At 37.0% G+C, this 18,824-nt stretch overlaps 1 protein-coding gene across 11 annotated transcripts in view; it reads left to right on the forward strand.

Annotated features, from left to right (window-relative positions):
* L3MBTL4 (L3MBTL histone methyl-lysine binding protein 4) overlaps positions 1-18,824 on the forward strand; it is a 442,148-nt gene that overhangs the window by 233,883 nt on the left and 189,441 nt on the right. For all 11 annotated transcript variants that reach the window (XM_053205899.1, XM_053205893.1, XM_027068534.2 and 8 more), the window contains one exon: positions 15,535-15,649. In XM_053205899.1, coding sequence (XP_053061874.1) covers positions 15,535-15,649 — 115 coding nt within the window. The remainder of the gene's footprint in view (positions 1-15,534; positions 15,650-18,824) is intronic.

Here is an 18,824-nt window from a genome sequence, read left to right on the forward strand (position 1 = left end):
TGTGTGTGTACTCTGCCTTTCTTCAGACCTTTATCCATCCTAGGGAGCAAGCATCCGCTGAAAGAACAGCACCTTTGTCAGTTGTCATTTGCCATCCCAACTTGCCTTTCCAGTCTTGTACCACCTTCACCTCAACTGATGACCTTACCTTGGGTGTGCCTGAGCAGCTAACGGCCACCTCATGTTTAGTCCTCAACTTCTCATCCCTCCACCTTCGCCATTCTTCATTTGTCTCATGTGCCTCAGAATCTCTTTTCTGGGGTGCCTGGGGCTCAGTCAGTTGAGCTTCTGACTTCAGCTCAGGTCATGATCTCATGGTTTGTGGGTTTGAGCCCCACGTCAGGCCTTGGGCCAACATCTTAGAGCTTGGAATTTCCTTCAGATTCTGTGTCTCCCTCTCTCTCTGCCCCTCCCCCACTCATGCTCTGTCTCTCTCTGTCAAAAATAAATAAACATTGGGGAAAAAAAAGAATCTCTTTTCTGATACTGTTTCTTTTTCCCCCATTTCCACCCTATCTCTTCGTTTCCACCGTCATTCTCTGCAGGGTCTTCCTGTTAGCCTACAATCAAATGTCTGCGGTCCTAACCACATTCTCCTGAGGACACTCTGCCATGGTGCTTACCATTGCTACCAGAATTGTTCCAAGTGTGTGTTACGTTCCTTTCCCTTCTTCTCACCTGTTCACTCTTCAGATCGAGCCCGCCAAGACTCTGTCACCTTGCCGCACCTGCTATTGCTAACCATAGACATTTTAAATTCTCCTTGTGCTTTTCTGTGGCCATGGCACAGTTGACCATACCTGCCTTTGTGAAACAGCCTTCCCTCCACTTCTTCCTCATCATTCTGGCTTGATTTTCTACCTTCTTACCCTGAGGCTTCTTTATTGCTTCTTGTTGCTCTGCTAACTTTTTTTTTTTTTTTAACTGTGCCAACTTTTAAATAGAATTCCTCAAGATTGCTTTGTAGACATGTATCCATCAGGATCCTGCTGGAAATAGATGGCACATCATACACTTTATTTATTTATTTGTATTTCGTACACTTTAGTAGAGGGCTATTTATGACGCCTTGGCCAGGGTTGAGAGAAAGCAGTGAGGTGTGGGGCTGAGCACAGCTGGAGCTGCAGGAGAGGCCCCAGGGCAGGGTTATGGCCTTAAGGAGGGAGCAGCCACTGACAAACTGCCCTCCAGCAAGGGAAGGAGGCCCAGGAATAAGCACCCACCCCTTCTCTCTGCCTGTCTTCCTACACTCTAATGACACTTCCCATTTGCCAAAACCTAACCAGAAACCTGAAGGTAAGGGACATTGATGTCACCCGCAAAGGTCCGTGTCCTCTGCACAAGGTGGATCTAGAGGGAAGACAAGAGAATATTCCATCCAGCACTGTTTCTTTCTCTATCCATTCTCACTTTGTTTTTTCTGTCAGCATATACATCCCATAGCTTCACCTGCCACCTCTGTGTTTATGACTCCTCAGTCTGTGCCTCATCTCTCTCAGCCAAGATCTAGGAACTAATTTCATTTGTCTGCAATATGTTTGCACTTGAATATGCCAGGCACTCAAATTTAATATGATCGAAATGGAATTCATTACATTCCCACTTCAACAAAAATAAATCAAACAAATCAAAAATCAAAACCCTTTTTCCTGTATTCCTTATTCAGCAATGGCACAGCCATTAACTAGGTTGCCAGTAGTAAAAATTGTTTTTATTTTTATCCACGTTACACTCACACAAAATGCAAAAAGCAGTTCTGACACGTTTTATTATAAAATACTTGTCCAAAGACCACCCTCTCCCGCATTTTCCCCACTGCAGAGACCACTGATTGTATTAATTTTAGCTACTTGTTAGGGTGTTTATCCTGTGACTCTAAGCATAGACTTGTTTTGCAACTTCTTGACCTCTGTGTGGGGTCCTCACTCTCTACCCCTCGGGCTGTGTGGGCTCGCTCTCCACCCCTACCTCCTGGTCGTGCACACTCTTCACTCCATTCGTCCTCTCCATGTAGACAGGCCATGATTTTACTTAGAACAAAATTTGTGTTTACCCACAACACATCAGTCATTCTACCGAGAGGAATGTTTGTCCAGTTTTGTTTCTAAAGAATAAACGGCTTAAAAACATGTCAGTCAGTTTCACATGTTTCAATGTCATATTACTTGAAAGGAAAAAAGTGTTGGTAGTTCAGAAGATAGATCTGTAAAATAAATGGATAAATCAGTAGGTTTTGGTTAAACTTAAGTACATCCTTTAGATATATTTTTTCAGCTGTGTTTACATAACTTGAAGAGACATACTTGAGTCTGCACATTTGCTAGCTTATTCATTTGCCCAACAAACAGTGTTACAACACTTCAACAAATATGCTCCAGATATTATCTGGTACTCGTGACCAAAAAAAAATGAGAAGGTGCCTCTGGCTTCCAGTTCTGTAGGTGAGGAGCTTGAAAGTTGACACTCTGTCCTATCAACAAGTAGAAAGCTGAACAGACTGGACAATCATCAACTCTTCTTGGATCCAAAAGTGAGAAGAGGATGCAGGGCAAACTGTTGTCCCCAGATTGGAGAGATGATGGGAGTACAGGGAGTCGTGACCTGCTGAACAGTAGGAAAACCTGTATGGACAACTCAGAGTTAAATTGTGAAAGTTACCTCTAGGAGGTTGACCAGGTTCTAATAGGAGCTCAATTACAGTAAATACTGGATAAAAATCCTCTCATACATCCAGCAGCGTGAGGGGAAAAGAAACCCTTTTGAAATATGCCAGAGCACTCAGTTCTTAGCAAGGCCTGTTCTCAGGTGAGGGAAACCAGTTAACCAGAGCCTAACCTGCTAAGGTATTACAAGAACCTACCTGACTTGAGGGGAAGGGAAATACCTAACTCTACTCTGCTCTACCAGTCCCACTGAGGGAGGAGAACAAAACTGAGAAACACTTGTGACGTTCACAGGCCAGAGGCTCACTCAAAAACTGAGACCTAATCACAGCTCTCTAGGTTGCATACCCTTCCCCAACACCTTACTGCCACATTAGTAAAGGCCTGTTTATAGTTTTTCTTTTTACTTGATATAGCATGTCTGACTATCAAGAAAAAATTGTAAGGCATACCAAAAGGAAAAAAAAAATTGAAGACACAGAGCAAGCATCAGAACCAGACATGGCAGGGCTTATCAAACTGGAAGTTGAAAACCACTATTACTAATAAGCTAAGGGTTCTAATGGATAAAGTAGACAGTGTGCAAGAACAACAAGGCAACAGAAGCAGAGAGATGGAAATCCTCAGAAAGAACCAAAAAGAAATGCTAGAGATGAAAGACACCATAGCAAAAATGTAGAATGCCTTTGATGGGCTTCTTAGACTGGTCATTGTCTTTTTTTTAAGTTTTAATTATTTATTTTGAGAGAGAGAGAGAGAGAGAGCATGAGCGGGGGAGGGGCAGAGAGAAGAAAGAATCCCAAGCAGGCTTCATGCTGCCAGTGAGCCAGATGTGGGACTCAAACCCACAAACTGTGAGATCGTGACCTGAGCTGAAATCAAGAGCTGGACACTTAACTGACTGAGCCACCCAGGAGCCCCTAGAGGATGTTTTAATAGAAATTTCTAAAATTGAAAAGTGAAGAGAATGAAGACAAAAACAACAACAACAACAAAACCCCAAAAACAACAGAGAGGCACCTGGGTAGCTCAGTTGATTAAGTATCTGACTCTTGATTTCAGCTTGAGTAATGGTCTCATGGTTCATGAGAGCATGCCCTGTGTGGGGCTTCATGCTGACAGCACAGAAGCTGCTTGGGATTCTCTTTCCCTCTCTCTTTGCCCCTCCTCTGTTCACACTCTCTTTCCCTCTCAAAATAAATAAACAAACATTAAAAACAACAACAACAACAACAAAACATCTAAGGACTGTGGGACAACTACAGAAGGAGTAACATTTATGTAATGAGAATACCAGAAGGAGGAAAAAGAGAGAAAGGAACAGTAGAAATATTTGAAGCAATAAGGATTAAGAATTTTACCAAATTAATGTAGAACACCAAACCACTGATTGAAGAAGCACCAAGAACACCAAGCAGAATAAATGCCAAAAAAAACCCTGCACATAGGCATACCGTATTGAAAATGATAGAACGTCGAAGATAAATTCCTGAAAGAAGCCAGGGAAGAGGGATACCTTACCAATAGAGGAACCAAGATAAGAATTACTTCTGACTTATCCTCAGAAACCATGCAAGCAAGAAGAGAATGGAGTAATATTTAAAGTGTTGAGAGAAAAAAAAAAAAAAAAAACAACCCACCAACCTAGAATTCTCTACCCTGTGAAATTAAGCTAAAAAAAAGAGAAGGAAAAAAAAGACTTCCCAGACAAACAGTAAGTGAAAGAAATTGCTGCTAGTGTACCTGCTTTGCAAGAATGTTAGAAAAAATTCTTTACAGAGAAGAAACTTGGCTTTACATAAAGAAAGAAAGAGCATTGAAGGAATAAATGAGGAGAAAGTAAAAATTTTTATTTTTATTCTTAATCGATCTAACAGATCACAGTTCAAAATAATAAGAGGAACAATGTTTTCCATTATATTTATGTATGTATATTACATATATATTTATATGTATGTATATGTTTATGTATGCTTATATATGTTCACTGAATGACAGCAGTGATGTCAGAGCCAGGAGAAAGGAATTAGTATTATTTTGTTATTATAAGGCACTCACATGACCGTGAAATAGTATGGTATTATTTGAAAGTGGACTTTCAGTTAGTTGTAAATGTATATTGTAAACTGTAGGTCAACCATTAAAACAAATTTAAAAGAAAAGAGTATAATTTGTGCTAAGAAAGGAGAAAATGGAATCATATAAAATACTCATTTAAAGGCGTGAAAGCAGAGGGGGGCACCTGGGTGGCTCAGTCGGTTAAGCGTCTGACTTCAGCTCAGGTCATGATCTCACGGTTCATGAGATCGAGCACTGCACTGGGCTCTCTGCTACAGCACGGAGCCCACTTTGGATCCTCTGTCTCCCTCTCTGTCTGCCCCTCCCCTATTTGTGCTCTCTCTGAAAATAAATAAACATTTTTTTAAAAAGTAAAAAAAAAACAGGAAAGCAGAAAAAAGTGGAAGACAAAAAATAGAAACAAAAAAAAAGACAGCAACATAAAACAGTGAATATGGTAGATATTAATCCAAGTATATCAATAATTATTTTGAATGTCAATGGTCTAAAATCACCAATTAGGACAAAGATTGTCAGGGTGTATAAAAATACATGTCCCAAATATATGTTCTCTCCAAGAAATCCACTTTAAATTTAAGAATGCATATAGATTAAAAGTAAAATGCATGGAGAAAAATATACCTAACACTAGTTAAAAATAAAAATAATACAGTGTAGCTGTATTAATTATAAGCAGAGCTGATTTCAAAGTAAGAGAAGTTATCAGCGATAAAGAAGGGCATTAGATAATGATAAAGTGGTCAGTTCTCCAAGAAAACATAATAATTCTTAATGTGCATTTACCTAAGAACAGATCCTCAAGCTACATGAGGCAACAGTTGATAGAACTGCAAGGAGAAATAGATGAACCACCATCACAGTTGGAGAGCTCAGCACCCCCTCTAAGAAGTGGACAGATCCAGCAGGCAGAAAATCAGTAAGGATCTAGTCGAGCTCCGCAAAACCATCAATTGGCTATATACACTTTTCATTCAGCAACAGCAGAATACAAATTTTTTTCAAACTCACATGGAACATTCACCAACACTGACCACATTCTGACTCATAAAACATACCTTAACAGATTTTTTAAAATGTATAAAACATACAGTGTCTGCTTTCAGACCACCATGGAATTAAACTAAAAATCAAAAACAGAAAAATAACTGGAAAGTCCAAAAATACATGGAGATGAAATAATACTCTTCTAAGTAATTCGTGGTTCAAAGAAGAGATCTCAAGAGAAATTTAAAAAATATTTTGAACTAAATAAAAATGAAAACACACTTACCAAAATTTGTGGGATGCAGCAAAAATAGTGCTTAGAAGAAAATTGATAGCATTGAATGCATATATCAGAAAATACAGATCTAAATCAATCAGTAATCTAAATATCCACCTTAGGAAACTAGAGAAAGAGTAACTTAAATCCAAAGTAAACAGAAGAAAATAAATAAGAAGAATGAGAGCAAAAGTCAGTGACATTAAAAACAGGAATTCAGCAGAGATCCAGGAAACCAAAACATGGCTCTCTGAGGTAAATAAAATTTATAATCCTCTAACCAGGCTAACTAAGAAAAAACAGAGAGGACACACATTACTGATATCAGAAGTAAAAGAGGTGACATCACTGTGGATCCTATGGATGTTAAAAGGGTAATAATGGAATATTGTAAACAACTCTGCCCATAAATTTGATTACCTAGATGAAGTGGACCAATTCTTTGAAAGACACAATCTGCCAAAACTCACAAAAAAAGAAATATACAATATGAATAGACCTCTATTTATTAAGAAAATTGAGTCAATAATTAATAATCTCCAAAAGAAAAAGCACCAGGCCCACATGGTTTATAACTGGTGAATTCTAAAAGACATTTAGGGAAGAAATTATACCAATTCTGTATAATCTTTTTCATAGGATAGAAGGAGAGGAAATACTTCCTAACTTATTCTGTGAGGCCAGCAATTACCTAAATTCAAAGCCACACAAAAACATTACTAGAAAAGGAAACCATAGACCAGTATCTGCCATGAACATAGATGCAAATATTCTCAACAAAATATTAGCACATTGAATTCAGCAACATATAAAATGAATTATACACCATGCCCACTTAAGTAGGTTAATCCAAGATAGGCAAGGCTGGCTCAATATTCAGAAATTAATTAATGTAATCTATCTTATCAAGAGCCTTAAAAAAATCACATAATTGTGTTAATAGATGCAGAAAAAGCACTTGACAAAATCTAACACCCATTTGTGATAAAAATTCTGTCATTTATAAAAGTAAGTTAGAACTTGCTACCAGTGAAATTGATCTTGTACTAATAAACAAATTATAAGAATGGATAGAAAAAATCTGTAGCCCACCAATGGCTTCAAAAATTTAGAAATAGTGCTCACGACACATTCAGTTCATAAGCATAGCTACAAGTGTGTGTTTATATATAAATTTCCATTTGGCTAATAGTACCCATGTAGATATTAGGTAGGTATATAAATCATTATTTATGCCTTATATTATACTGTCCATTGTGTTATTCAGTGTTCCCTATATGAATGTCTGTACAGTAAATTCCTATCAGTGAAAATTTTGCACCTTTATACTACCTGGTGTAGTTTTTTCATATTATAATTGTGTAATAGATCCTCTTCGCCATTGGTGGGGTATTTTGGAACTATTTATTTGTAGCAATCATCCTTTGACTACCAAGGGTAATTATATATTTTGGCTTACCTGGGATAGTCCTACATTATGCCTGTTGTAACTGTGTAATCAATAGTGCTCCCTTTTACTCTTAAAAATGTCCCATTTGTATAATAAATTATGTGGTCCCTCAAGATATAACCAGCTTTTCTTGGCTTTCACATGCCTTATGTCTTACTATTCGTATTTAGAAATCCTGTCTTCTTTTAACATAAGCAGCTAAAGCCCTTTTTGAGTTGGTGGTTTGTGAAGAATAAGTATGAATAATTTGTGATTTAGTAGAAAAACCTTGATGGTTTGATACCATATCCAAAGTAGAAATTTGGAATTTCAAGACAAATGGAGAGTACGTGTTGAAACAGCGTCCACTGTGAGGGCTGGTGTCCTGAACAGAAGGGGAAGGGAGCAGCCTGGTGAATATCCAGAAAGGAAATGGCCTTTGTGTTAACAATGGATGTGTGGCGTATGTCAGTACAGTGCTTAACACTTTTAAATCTTATGACAGAGCTTACTTATAAAGGCATTTATATTAGTTATAACCATAAACTGATTTGGAGATTGTTTGTCCTCACACTGCTAATGAAGGAGGTTTTTCTTCCTAAGATATTCCCCACAGACATGTGGCCACAGAACCCTGAATGTGGCTATTATTATGCCTAACTCTGATGAAATATTTAGATTTCTTAACAAGAATTAAAGCCCCAGGGATTCTGTTGGAAATTTGGCGTTTTTATTTCTTGTAGGACTCTTATGGGGAAAATATATCTTATGGGAAAAACTAATTGTATTTGTTATAACAGTAACCATAGAAATAGAGAAATGGAAACTTATGCAGACATATTTATCACAAATGGAAACATTTGGAGTTGAATGTTCTCTGCATTAGGCCTTCAACCAGGTCTCTCTTGGACTTGTTCTACAGAATTAAAAGGGATTTGTGACTGTTTTTAAAAATAAGTTATTCTTCATTGCTTTAGATGTAACTGTGAGTTTGATGGCAAGTTCAGTTGATTAACAACCTTGTTGCCATGGGGATACCCTAAGGAAGCATTTCAAAAAGTTTATCCAAAAACCACCTTCAACAGATAATCTATGATGTGTGATTAAAAAAATACAATTTCCAGGTATCGTTCCTGACATCCTCCGCCCCCTGAATTAGAGTTCCAGTAGAGCAGGAGACAATTGGTATTTTGCTTACTAAATTTTGAAAACCATTGTCCAGGAAATATGCTGAATTTGGGTAGTGGCCTTAAAAAAATGAAAGGTATTTTCGACTTGCTATAGTGAAGCTGTTAATTTTTCAATTTAATGATTACATGTCTTTGTAGTGCTTATTATAGGAATGAACTGGAAGGAAAGTGGAAGCAATTGTATTTGTGAAAGAGCAGAAGGGTTTAGGGAGAGATTAGCAGGGAAAGGGAATTGAGGTAATTTACCAAGAGTGGCTGTGGATGCCCTGGAAAGGAATATGCAGAGGCTGCCAGTCCCAACACTACTCAGTGGCAGTTCAGGCTCATGGCCTTGGGGGAGAGGGAGAGTTTCAAATCACAATCAATGACTTGGAGATGTTGGCCACATTTCCTAATCCTTATGTATCTCACTAGCTTCTTATGTAACATGGAGATAATAATGTGTGAGACTAATTTTCAGAGTGTATACACTTGTCTGTTATAATTCCTTTTCTTCATGTTCCCTCCCTCCCTGTTCTTGCCCGGAAGACCTGTAGGCAGATTGGCTCAGTGGGGAATTAATATTTAATGTGCAAAAGTATAGGTAGTTCTGGACTGCACCCTGTATTATTCCATGTTAATTTGTTTTCATTATGAAAATGCCTTTTTACACTTTAAAAATGTAATTTAACTCTGCTACAATAGATTCTTAGTTATAGTAATCCCAAATATCCCCACCATTTGTATTCTTGTACGGTTCTCTCAATAAACTGTTCTCAGCTGAAGTCTGGTTCTGCCATTTACTGGTGGTATGATCTCGGCAAACCTCTTAAAAGGTTCCTTTTCAGAATGTGTGAAAACAGTATATTGTAGACGTTCAGTGAAAATGTATGTATTTTATAGCTGTGTTTGGACTATGTAAGCATACGGTAAAAGTGAGCCCCCTGCTATACTCAGCACTCTTGCTCTTAGATGATGGTGGTATTTTGTGAAGGCATTATGTAAGCATGCTTGTCCTGCAGTGGAACATATGTCTGGTCTCATTACTATTTCTTCATCCGCCACGCCGTCCAACAACAGAGCTCTGCATCACAGGAAGTGAGATTTACTGTAGTCTTATTAGCACCAGTAGTTATGAGTAATAGATATCAGGAATAATATATGAAAACCCAGTTTTTTTTTTCTAGAATGAAATTTAATGTTAAGTCTAGTTATCTGAAAATGTATTCAATTAAAGGAGAAGAGTTCAGGTACAGTGAAGCCTTTTTCTAAATAAATTAACATCATCTACGTGCTTACAATTTGTTCACCATAAGCCTTTAAAATAGATTTGAAGCCTTTGACAATAAAATACACACATCCAGTAAGCCCATTAAAGTGGAAATTACAAATTTAAAAACCATATAGCAAAAGCAAACAAGCATAATAATATCACTTAGGCTAATAAAATTGTTGTGATTGAGCATTAAATTTAGCTCCAGGGTTCCTAGATAAATAACAGTTTATTTTCCAGCTGCCCTAAGGAACAGCGACGAGTGATGATTACTGCCATGCATCTCATTCTGCTGATGGCTTTTGAGGTCTGACAGGGTGGAAGCCATGGTGCTAACAGTCACGGTGGCATCAATGACAGCTGAGGCCTAGTGGCAAGGCTCCAGGGCTGAGGGACAGTAATGATAAGGCAAAGCAAGAAAGACCTTGCCAGTCCAGACAATCAACAGCTTTATATTTACACTCAGGAGTGTATCCTTGTTTTTTAATAGGGTGATCTAATTCTTAAGCGTCCAAGTTATTTTACCAGTCATTAATCACTAATGCAGATGATGTTAATACCATCAGGAAGTATCACTACCCATTTAAAGGTAAGAGCTTGAGACAGTGTTTGATTCAGTTATCTGACCTCTGTTTTCCAGTTTGTCGTAATCTGAGCGAGAAGTGTCCATATTTCTATTCAGCTTTATACAAACCCAAATATTTAAAAATCGTAAATATGAAATGGAGATGATTTGGTTTCCAAAATAATTCTTTCCTGTATGAAAGGACTCTGTAAATATTCTTAAGATGCCAGTCTCCTTTATTAACTTGACCATCTGGTTGCAATTCTTAAAATTGGGTTTTCAACTTCAGAGATATGAAGATCTACAGACTTGAAAATATCTTTCATAAAGATGTATATGGGTCAGATTTGGGTTATATTTTCCATGTTTAGATGGCCTTTGTCAGGGAGTGGAGCATCACATCATTGGGTTAGGAGGAGCTCTTTTTAATTCCCATGATTTCATTGTAAGTAATTATATGCAGTATCGGAAAGGGTAATTTAATATTTATTAATGAACATAAGGGAAAACATTGAATAAAGTACATAAAAACATTGTATCTGCTTTCAGAAAAAAAAATTTTAAAGATACTCTCATTTTAGTTTTTTAGTAATAAACCTGAATTCCAACAGTAGGATTTCCAAGTCCAGGTACAGTAGCTGAAATAGAAAGACCTAACTCCTTGTAACAAGATCTTGCTGGAACATTTGGCCAGTCTTGTTTGTGCTTAGAGGTGGTTCCCTTGCTTTTGAAATAGAAAAAGTAGCACTGCAAACTTAAAAGAGAAAGGACATTGAAATTAGGAAGAAATATTAAAGTTTGAGGAAATTTTCTGTTTCTTCTTCACAGCATTATACACACTTACACAAACTTCTTCCTGTTGGTAAATCCAGAGCAGCAGGCATCAGTCTTAAAAAGAGTGCTATTTTTGCCTTTCACAACTGGAATATTTAGTCTTCGAGTACTGACGGTATTATGTAGTTCGGCTGTGTCCAGAATGCTGAAACATTGCAATACATAAATATGGTAAAAGATAAGAATAGCCCCCATTGACAGCAACTGCATGTAGTTTTGTGTCTTCCCTCTTTCTCTACATGATGGCTGGTTGATGCATGCTGGTACATGTAGAAACAGTCTATCCTTTTTATTGGTGACTACTGTTCATCTCATGCCTATGCTACCCTTGCTTTCCAATAGATATTCATCTGTTGTTGGGCATTTGGGTCATTGTCAGGTTTGGCATTTTGAATGAAACTGCAAGGAGCACTTGTTTACACAGCTTTATATTTTCATCTCTTTGGGATGGAATTGCCAGGAGTCACAGAGTAGGAACATCTGAAATCTACAATACAGTAGCAAAACATTTTCTAAAGTAATTGTCCTATTTTCCAGCCCCAGTGACATTATATGAATGTTCTGGGAGCTCCACAGCCTCACCAGTAATTGATGTTGTCTGTCATTTAAGTCATACCGTTGGCTTTGTAGTATGTCTCAATGTGATCTCTTTGATGAATAGTGAAGTTGAACAATTTTTTATTTAGTTTTTGACCATTCATTGAACCTTTTTTTTTTTTCCTGTAGAGTATCTCAAGTGTTTTGCCTATTACTTACTGGATTGCCACTTCTTTTGTCAGATAAATGTATTACAAATGTTCTTGGTTTGGTTGTCCTTTATATTAATGATGATTTTAAGGAGCAGAAGTTTTTTATTATGATGAAAAATGAATTTCTAAAATTATTCCTTTATGGGTAGTGCTGCTTGTGTGTTAAGAAACCTTTGAGTATCCCAATATCATGAAGATTTTATCTTAAGCTTCATTCTTGAGTTGATTAGGTTGTTTAGGTTTATAGCCCATTTTGAATTAATTTGTATGTGGGAGGTGACATAGAAGTCAACTGGTTTGGATTTTTTCATATGTGGATATCCACTTAATCCAGTATCATTTGCTGAAATTACTGCTCTTTCCCCATTGAATGGCCTTGTTACATCTATTGAAAAGCAATTTAACTATATAGATGTGAGTCCATTGACATAATCTTTTCTGTTCTAATAATGTATTTGCCTACGCTTAGGCCCAAACAACACTGTCATCATAACTGTGGCTTTATAGTAATTATAGAAATCAGGGTGGGTCTTCCAAATTTGTTCATTATTTTCAAAATTGCTGTTGTTCCATCTGATAATACTTATGAAATACTTTCTATAATATTTCTTGCAATGCAAATCTATAAGTGAATACTTTCTTGTTTTTTTTAATCTGAAAGTTAATTTTACTCCTTTTTGAAGGAAGTTTTTTTGTAAAACAAAATCTTAGGTTGATATTTTTTTAATTTCTCACTGCTTTAAAGATCTCATTCATTATCTTCTTGTCTATTCTGTTTCTGATGAGAAGTTGGCTAACATTCCTGTCATGGTTCCCTGTATGTAATGTGTTGTACTTCTGTGGCTGCTTTCAAGACTTTTTCTTTTGTCTTTCATTTTTGGCGGTTTGCCTATGATTTGTGTAGTTCCGATTTCCTTTGTATTTATTATGCTTGTGTTTTGCTGTTTTTGTTAAGCTTGTAAATTGGCTTTTTTTTTTTGACCAAAATAGATTTTGTTGATGTTATTTCTTCAACTTTTGTCTGGTTTGACCATTATCCCTGCTTTATTGTCTCTCCTCTCATTATGGACTCCAAATTGCATGTGTTAGACCAGGTGATTCTGTATTACAAGTACCTGAGCCTCTGTTCATTTTTGAAATTTTTTTATTGTGTGCTTTAGATTAATAATTTCTATGAATCTGTTTTCATGTTCACTTACCCATTTTTCTGCCATCCCTAATCTGTTAAGCCTATTCAGAAAATTTTTATTAAAAATAGTTTGCTTTTCAGTTCTAGAATTTCCATTTGTTTATCTCTTATGGTTTCCATTTCCCTGCTGAGACTCCCTATCTGTTCCCTCATCAAGACTATTTATCCTTTAAGTTATTAAACATATTTCAATAGGTACTTAAAAACTTCATGTCTACTAATTACAACATCTGGGGCATCTCAGGGTCTCTTTCTATTGACTACTTTTTTAAAAAAATGAGCAGGGCTCACATTCACCTGCTTATTTGCATGTCTAATAAATTTTGATGTTATGTTGGACATTAAGAATGATACAGCATTCAGATTTGGGAGCATTTGTCTTCCTTTAAAAAGGGTAGAGTTTGTTCTGTCAGTCAGTTACTTACTGATGGCTGTTCTTAATCTTGTTGAGGTTTTATTTTGGCCTTTCTTAGGGCTGGTCTAGACTACTCTATGACATGGTTCTTATTAGAAAATTATGGCCTTTTTGCATGTCTCGGTCAAATTCTTAAGATGTCTACACTCTGGTCTCTCTACTCTCCAGGTGTGTGTGACCTCTGCTATCTTCATTTTACTTCCAGCTCTGTATCAGATGCTCTCTTCTTCACTTCACCTTGTCTCACCTTACACATGTACAGTCCAGCCCTTGACCAAGGTTGTGCAAAAATCCCCCAGAGATTTCTGGCGTCCCCTTCTCTGTAGCTCTATTCTCGCTAGTGTCTGTCCTCCGATTTCCAGCTGCTTCATCAGTGCTGAACTGCATCTGTGTCTCCTCAGCACAGCATGACTGCTCTGTTTCTCCTCCCTGTGCTGCTGTCAGGAAATTGACTACAGGCTGACATCTGGGGCTCGTCTAGGTGTACTTAGGGATTACATATCTGTGGTGCCTATTGTCCAGTGTCTACAGTCCCTTCATATATTCAGTCCAGTTTTATAGTTACTACTGGGAAAGGGCACTCTGTCTCAGCCAGAAGCCTAAGTTTGGTAGAAATATTCTCTTCAAAGTTATTCCTAAGATTGTTGGTTCTCAAACTTCAGCATATATTAGATACATCTAAAGGACTTGTTTAAAAATTGTGAGTCCCTGTCCTGTAGAGTGTCTGAGTCAGTGGGTTGAGTTGGGGCCTGCCAATCTGCATTTCTAACATGTGTCCTGGTGATGGTGATGCTGATGGTCAGGGAAGCAAACTTGGAGAACCACTAAATAAGAAAGACGGATCTTGAAAAAAAAGCATTGGACTTTTTCCTAGATACAGTTTTACCTTTTTTTCTTTTTTTGTGGTCCTATGTCTTGCATAACAGACTGATGTTTCAGTTAGTTTATTATAATGCCAGCAATCTTGCTGTTTTTATTTAAATTTTGATTTTCAAAAAATTGTGGGTTTTTTCTGCATTGAAAAGGGATTCCTCACTTAATTAATAGAAACAGAAAATATGTAAGAGAGTAAGTAAGGTTATGAAATTTATTCTTTTGCGTGCCCAAATAATTTGGTTTGTTCATTCTGATATGAAACTTCTAAAACATAGTGTTTTGTAAGTTTCAGAAATAAGTATGTGATTATTGTTTCAGAAATTGAGTTTTATTTTTTATTCTTGGACCTATATGTATGTGTATATGTGAATTATGTGTATGTGTATGTGTGTTTTGTAGATAAGACCCAAAACAGTAGTAACCATTTGCTGGATTTCTGGACCTGAGCCATATCTCTCCTCAGGTTTACTGAAAGTTTACACTGTCCTTTACAGCTCTCAAGATAGGCATTAATCTGTCTACCTTAGTAGCATATTTCATCCGCTCCTGTGCCTCCATTGTTTCAATGGCTCCATCTCTCCTTGGTTATCAGGATTTTGAAACTTATTGCTTCCTTTCAGTCTAAAATCGATGCATTTCCCGATAGGGTAAGCCTTGTACTTATGTCAAATTGGTGACTCTAGTTGTTGTGTCTGACATGATTTTTCAGAGGCATCCAGTAGAAGAGGTGTCCTCCCACCAGCATTATAGTATTACTTAGCCGGGGAAATGGATTGGTTTTGTCCCTTCAGATTCTGATCAATCTCTAACAGATTTTTTTGTTTACCAACATCTTTAATTTCTCAGAAAAATTGGTACTACAATAGTCTTTAGTGGTTAGATTAGAATGCCCTTTGATGGCACATTTTAAATATTGTTTCAGCTGTAATGTATAATTGTTACAATTTCAATCTCAATTTCACAGGTCTGATTTCTAATATTTTGATGCAGACATAGTGAAATACTAATTACTAAATGCTAATTACTCAACAGGTTCATTTTGATGGCTGGGACCACAAATATGACTACTGGATGGATGCAGACAGCCCTGACATCCACCCGATTGGATGGTGTGACATAACAGGGCATCCCCTGGAAGTACCATATCGTAAGTATTTTATTCTTTGTTGTTGATTTTTAAATACTTAGCCTGAATTCCTACCTTAATGCTGTTCTTTTTCCTGTCATTATAAGTATTTTAAAACTAAATATCAGATAGGTGAATTGACTAATCAGTGCTACAGCTATGCTGTAATTATTCATAATTAAGCCTCAAAAGAGTGTGCTTTATATTTTTAAAAAGTTATAATAATAATTAAGGAATTATTTTGATAGTGTTGTCTAGAAGAATCTTTATTTTCTACATTTTAGTTTGGGAAACTTAACCCAGTCCAAATCCATAGAACTTGGGCCATTGATTTTAGCTGACGTGCATTTTGTTTGTTTTTTTTAAACATCCCATCTTAATTAATTTTCTTTTATAGATTATATTTCAAAAAGTTTTAGAAAAAATAGATATTTTAAATTTCAGCAATTAAAAAAATTAGTTGAAAAAAGTCCTCTGTTATATTGGTATTTTCATTATTTCTTTCTTTCTCGCTAAAGTTAAAGAGGAAATTAACCACTCTAAATTTTAATGAACCTTGAACCAAAATATCTCATTCTTTTGTCTGAAGGGTTCTTTCTGCCAGATGAGGCTGACATGACTAATAGCTGGTCCAGACACATGTGCAGGCTCTCCATTCTTTTGTTTGTTTTGTTCCCTCACTGCTTCTGGTGTTTTTCTGTTGGTTTCTTGGGATAACGGCGAGCGTATTATTCTGTTAATGAGGTTGTCTTATATTGAGCCAGCCCCATGATGCTAGAACCTCAAGGACTAATTGCATCTTTGAAGTAGTTCCTTAACTTATAGGAGTGAGAAGAATTCCTGAACTTATAGAAGTGAGAAGCGTTCCTGACTTGCTAACATGACATCTTTACGTTGTGCTGGGTGCTTCAAAAACTACAAAGTCAAGAAGGTGCAGGTCCTTACTTAACTTAGAGTGTGTTAGCAAGTGTGGAGTCTGTACATACAGAATGTAAAACCCAGAGACCATGGTCAGTTCTATGTTGGGGGGAAAGTGTTAGGATTTGTGCTCTGTGTGTGTGTGTGTGTTTTCTGATTCCACTTTTAACTCTCCATGATTTCACATCCCAGTATGTCAGGGAGATGTTTCTCATTTTATGTTAACCTCCCCCTTTTCCCACATGGACGTGCACACATCTATCCCTCACACAGTAACTTTCTCAAGTAGGAATGGTCTCAGTGTAAGTAGGAATGGGTCAGCATTCCAGGGACAGGGACACCCTCTCTTGACTCCACTCCATCCCATCCATTACCTGCTCCCTTGTCAAACTGCTTAACCAGCTTCTCAAACTGAGTGTCTCATAAATATCCCAAAGTCTATGGGTCAAACTGAACTCCATCCCAAGCCAAAAATCTTGCTTTTCTACTATAGTTCCTACTTGCTTTCAAAGTTCCTACTTCTTAAGCAGAGTCATTCTGGACTTGCCCCCCCCCAACCCTTCGTACACCCCACACCCCATGTACAATCAGTCACCAAGTCTTATTGATCCTCTAACTTAATTTCTCCAAAATCTATCTCTGACCCCTGCCTTCTCCCTCCCACGTCCATTGCATTTGATCTCTCATCATAGTTCAGTGACTTGCAGACTGCTAGTGAGTTGCATACATCCTCCTGAAAAGCCTAAGATCTCAAAATTCAGGTTCTAGAGGCAATATAGTCTACCAGTTAGAAATGTGGAACCTGGAGTCAGAGTGCTTGGATTTGAATCTCAGTTTTACTGCTCACATAGCTGTGTGACTGACTGTCTATGCCTGTTTCCTCATCTAGGAAATGGAGATAATAATATTATGTGCCTATCTCAAAAATGTATAATGATAAATGAGATAAATGCACACAATACTTTAAAAACTACCTAGCCCCAAAGTATGTCCTGAATTGGTGCTGGCTGCTGTCAGGAAATGATATCACAGTCTATAGATTATCATTTTTACATGAAATTATGTGATTTATTAAGGATTACAAAACCTGAAATTGTGCTAAAATTAATGTGATTAGAGTTTTCCAAATGTTTTCCTTCCTTCCTTCCTTCCTTCCTTCCTTCCTTCCTTCCTTCCTTCCCTCCTCTCTCCCTCCCTCCCTCTCTCTCTCCCTCCCTCCTTTCTCTTACTTTCTTTCTATTCATTTATTTACTTACATTTATTTACACTAATTATAGTTGACACGTGTATACATTGTAGTGATTTGACATTTATATACACTACAGAGTGATCATTGTAAGTGTAGTCACCATCTGTCACCATACAAAGTTATTAAAGTATTATTGACTATATTCCCTATGCTGTACTTGATATCCTCATGACCTGTTTTATAACTAGAAATTTGTACCTCTTAATCCTCTTTACTTATTTCACCCACCCCCCAATCCCTTCCCCCTTAGCAACCATCAGTTTTTTCTCTGTATTTATGAGTCTGTTTCTGTTTAGTTTTGTTTGTTTAGATTCCACACGTGAGGGCAGATATGTGGTATTTATTTTTTCTCTGACTTATTTAATTCAGCATAATATGTTCTAGGTCCCTGTTGTTGCAAATGGCAAGATTTCAATCTTTTTATGAGTGAGTAATATTCCACTTTATATATATGTGCCACATCTTCTTTATTCATCTGTCAATGGGCACTTGGGCTGCTTCCATATCTTGACTACTGTACATAATGCTGCAATAAACATAGGAGCACATATCACTTTTTGAGTTAACGTTTTGTTTTCTTCAGATAAATACTTAGAAGTGGAAATGCAGGCTGATATGGTAGTTCTATTTTTAGTTTTTTGAGGAACCTCCATACTTTTCCCATAGTGGCTGCACCAGTTTATGTTCCCACCAGGAGTGCACAAGGACTCCCTTTTCTCTACAACCTCACCGGCACTGGCTATTTCATGTATTCTTGATACTAGTCATTTTGGCTAGTGTGAGATATTATCTCATTGTGGTTTCGATTTGCATTTCCCTGATGACTAGTGATATTAAACATCTTTTCATGTGTCTGTTGGCCATCTGGATGTCTTCTTTGGGAAAATATCTATTGAGGTTTTCTGCCCATTTTTTAATTGGATTTGTTTGGGGGTTTTGGTGTAGGTTGTGTGAATTTTGTTAAATATATTTTGGATATTAACCCCTTATTGGATGTACTGTTGGCATATATCTTCTCCCATTCGGTAG

The sequence above is a fragment of the Acinonyx jubatus genome, chromosome D3 (genome assembly GCF_027475565.1).
Source record: "Acinonyx jubatus isolate Ajub_Pintada_27869175 chromosome D3, VMU_Ajub_asm_v1.0, whole genome shotgun sequence".
NCBI classification, from domain to species: Eukaryota; Metazoa; Chordata; class Mammalia; order Carnivora; family Felidae; genus Acinonyx; species Acinonyx jubatus.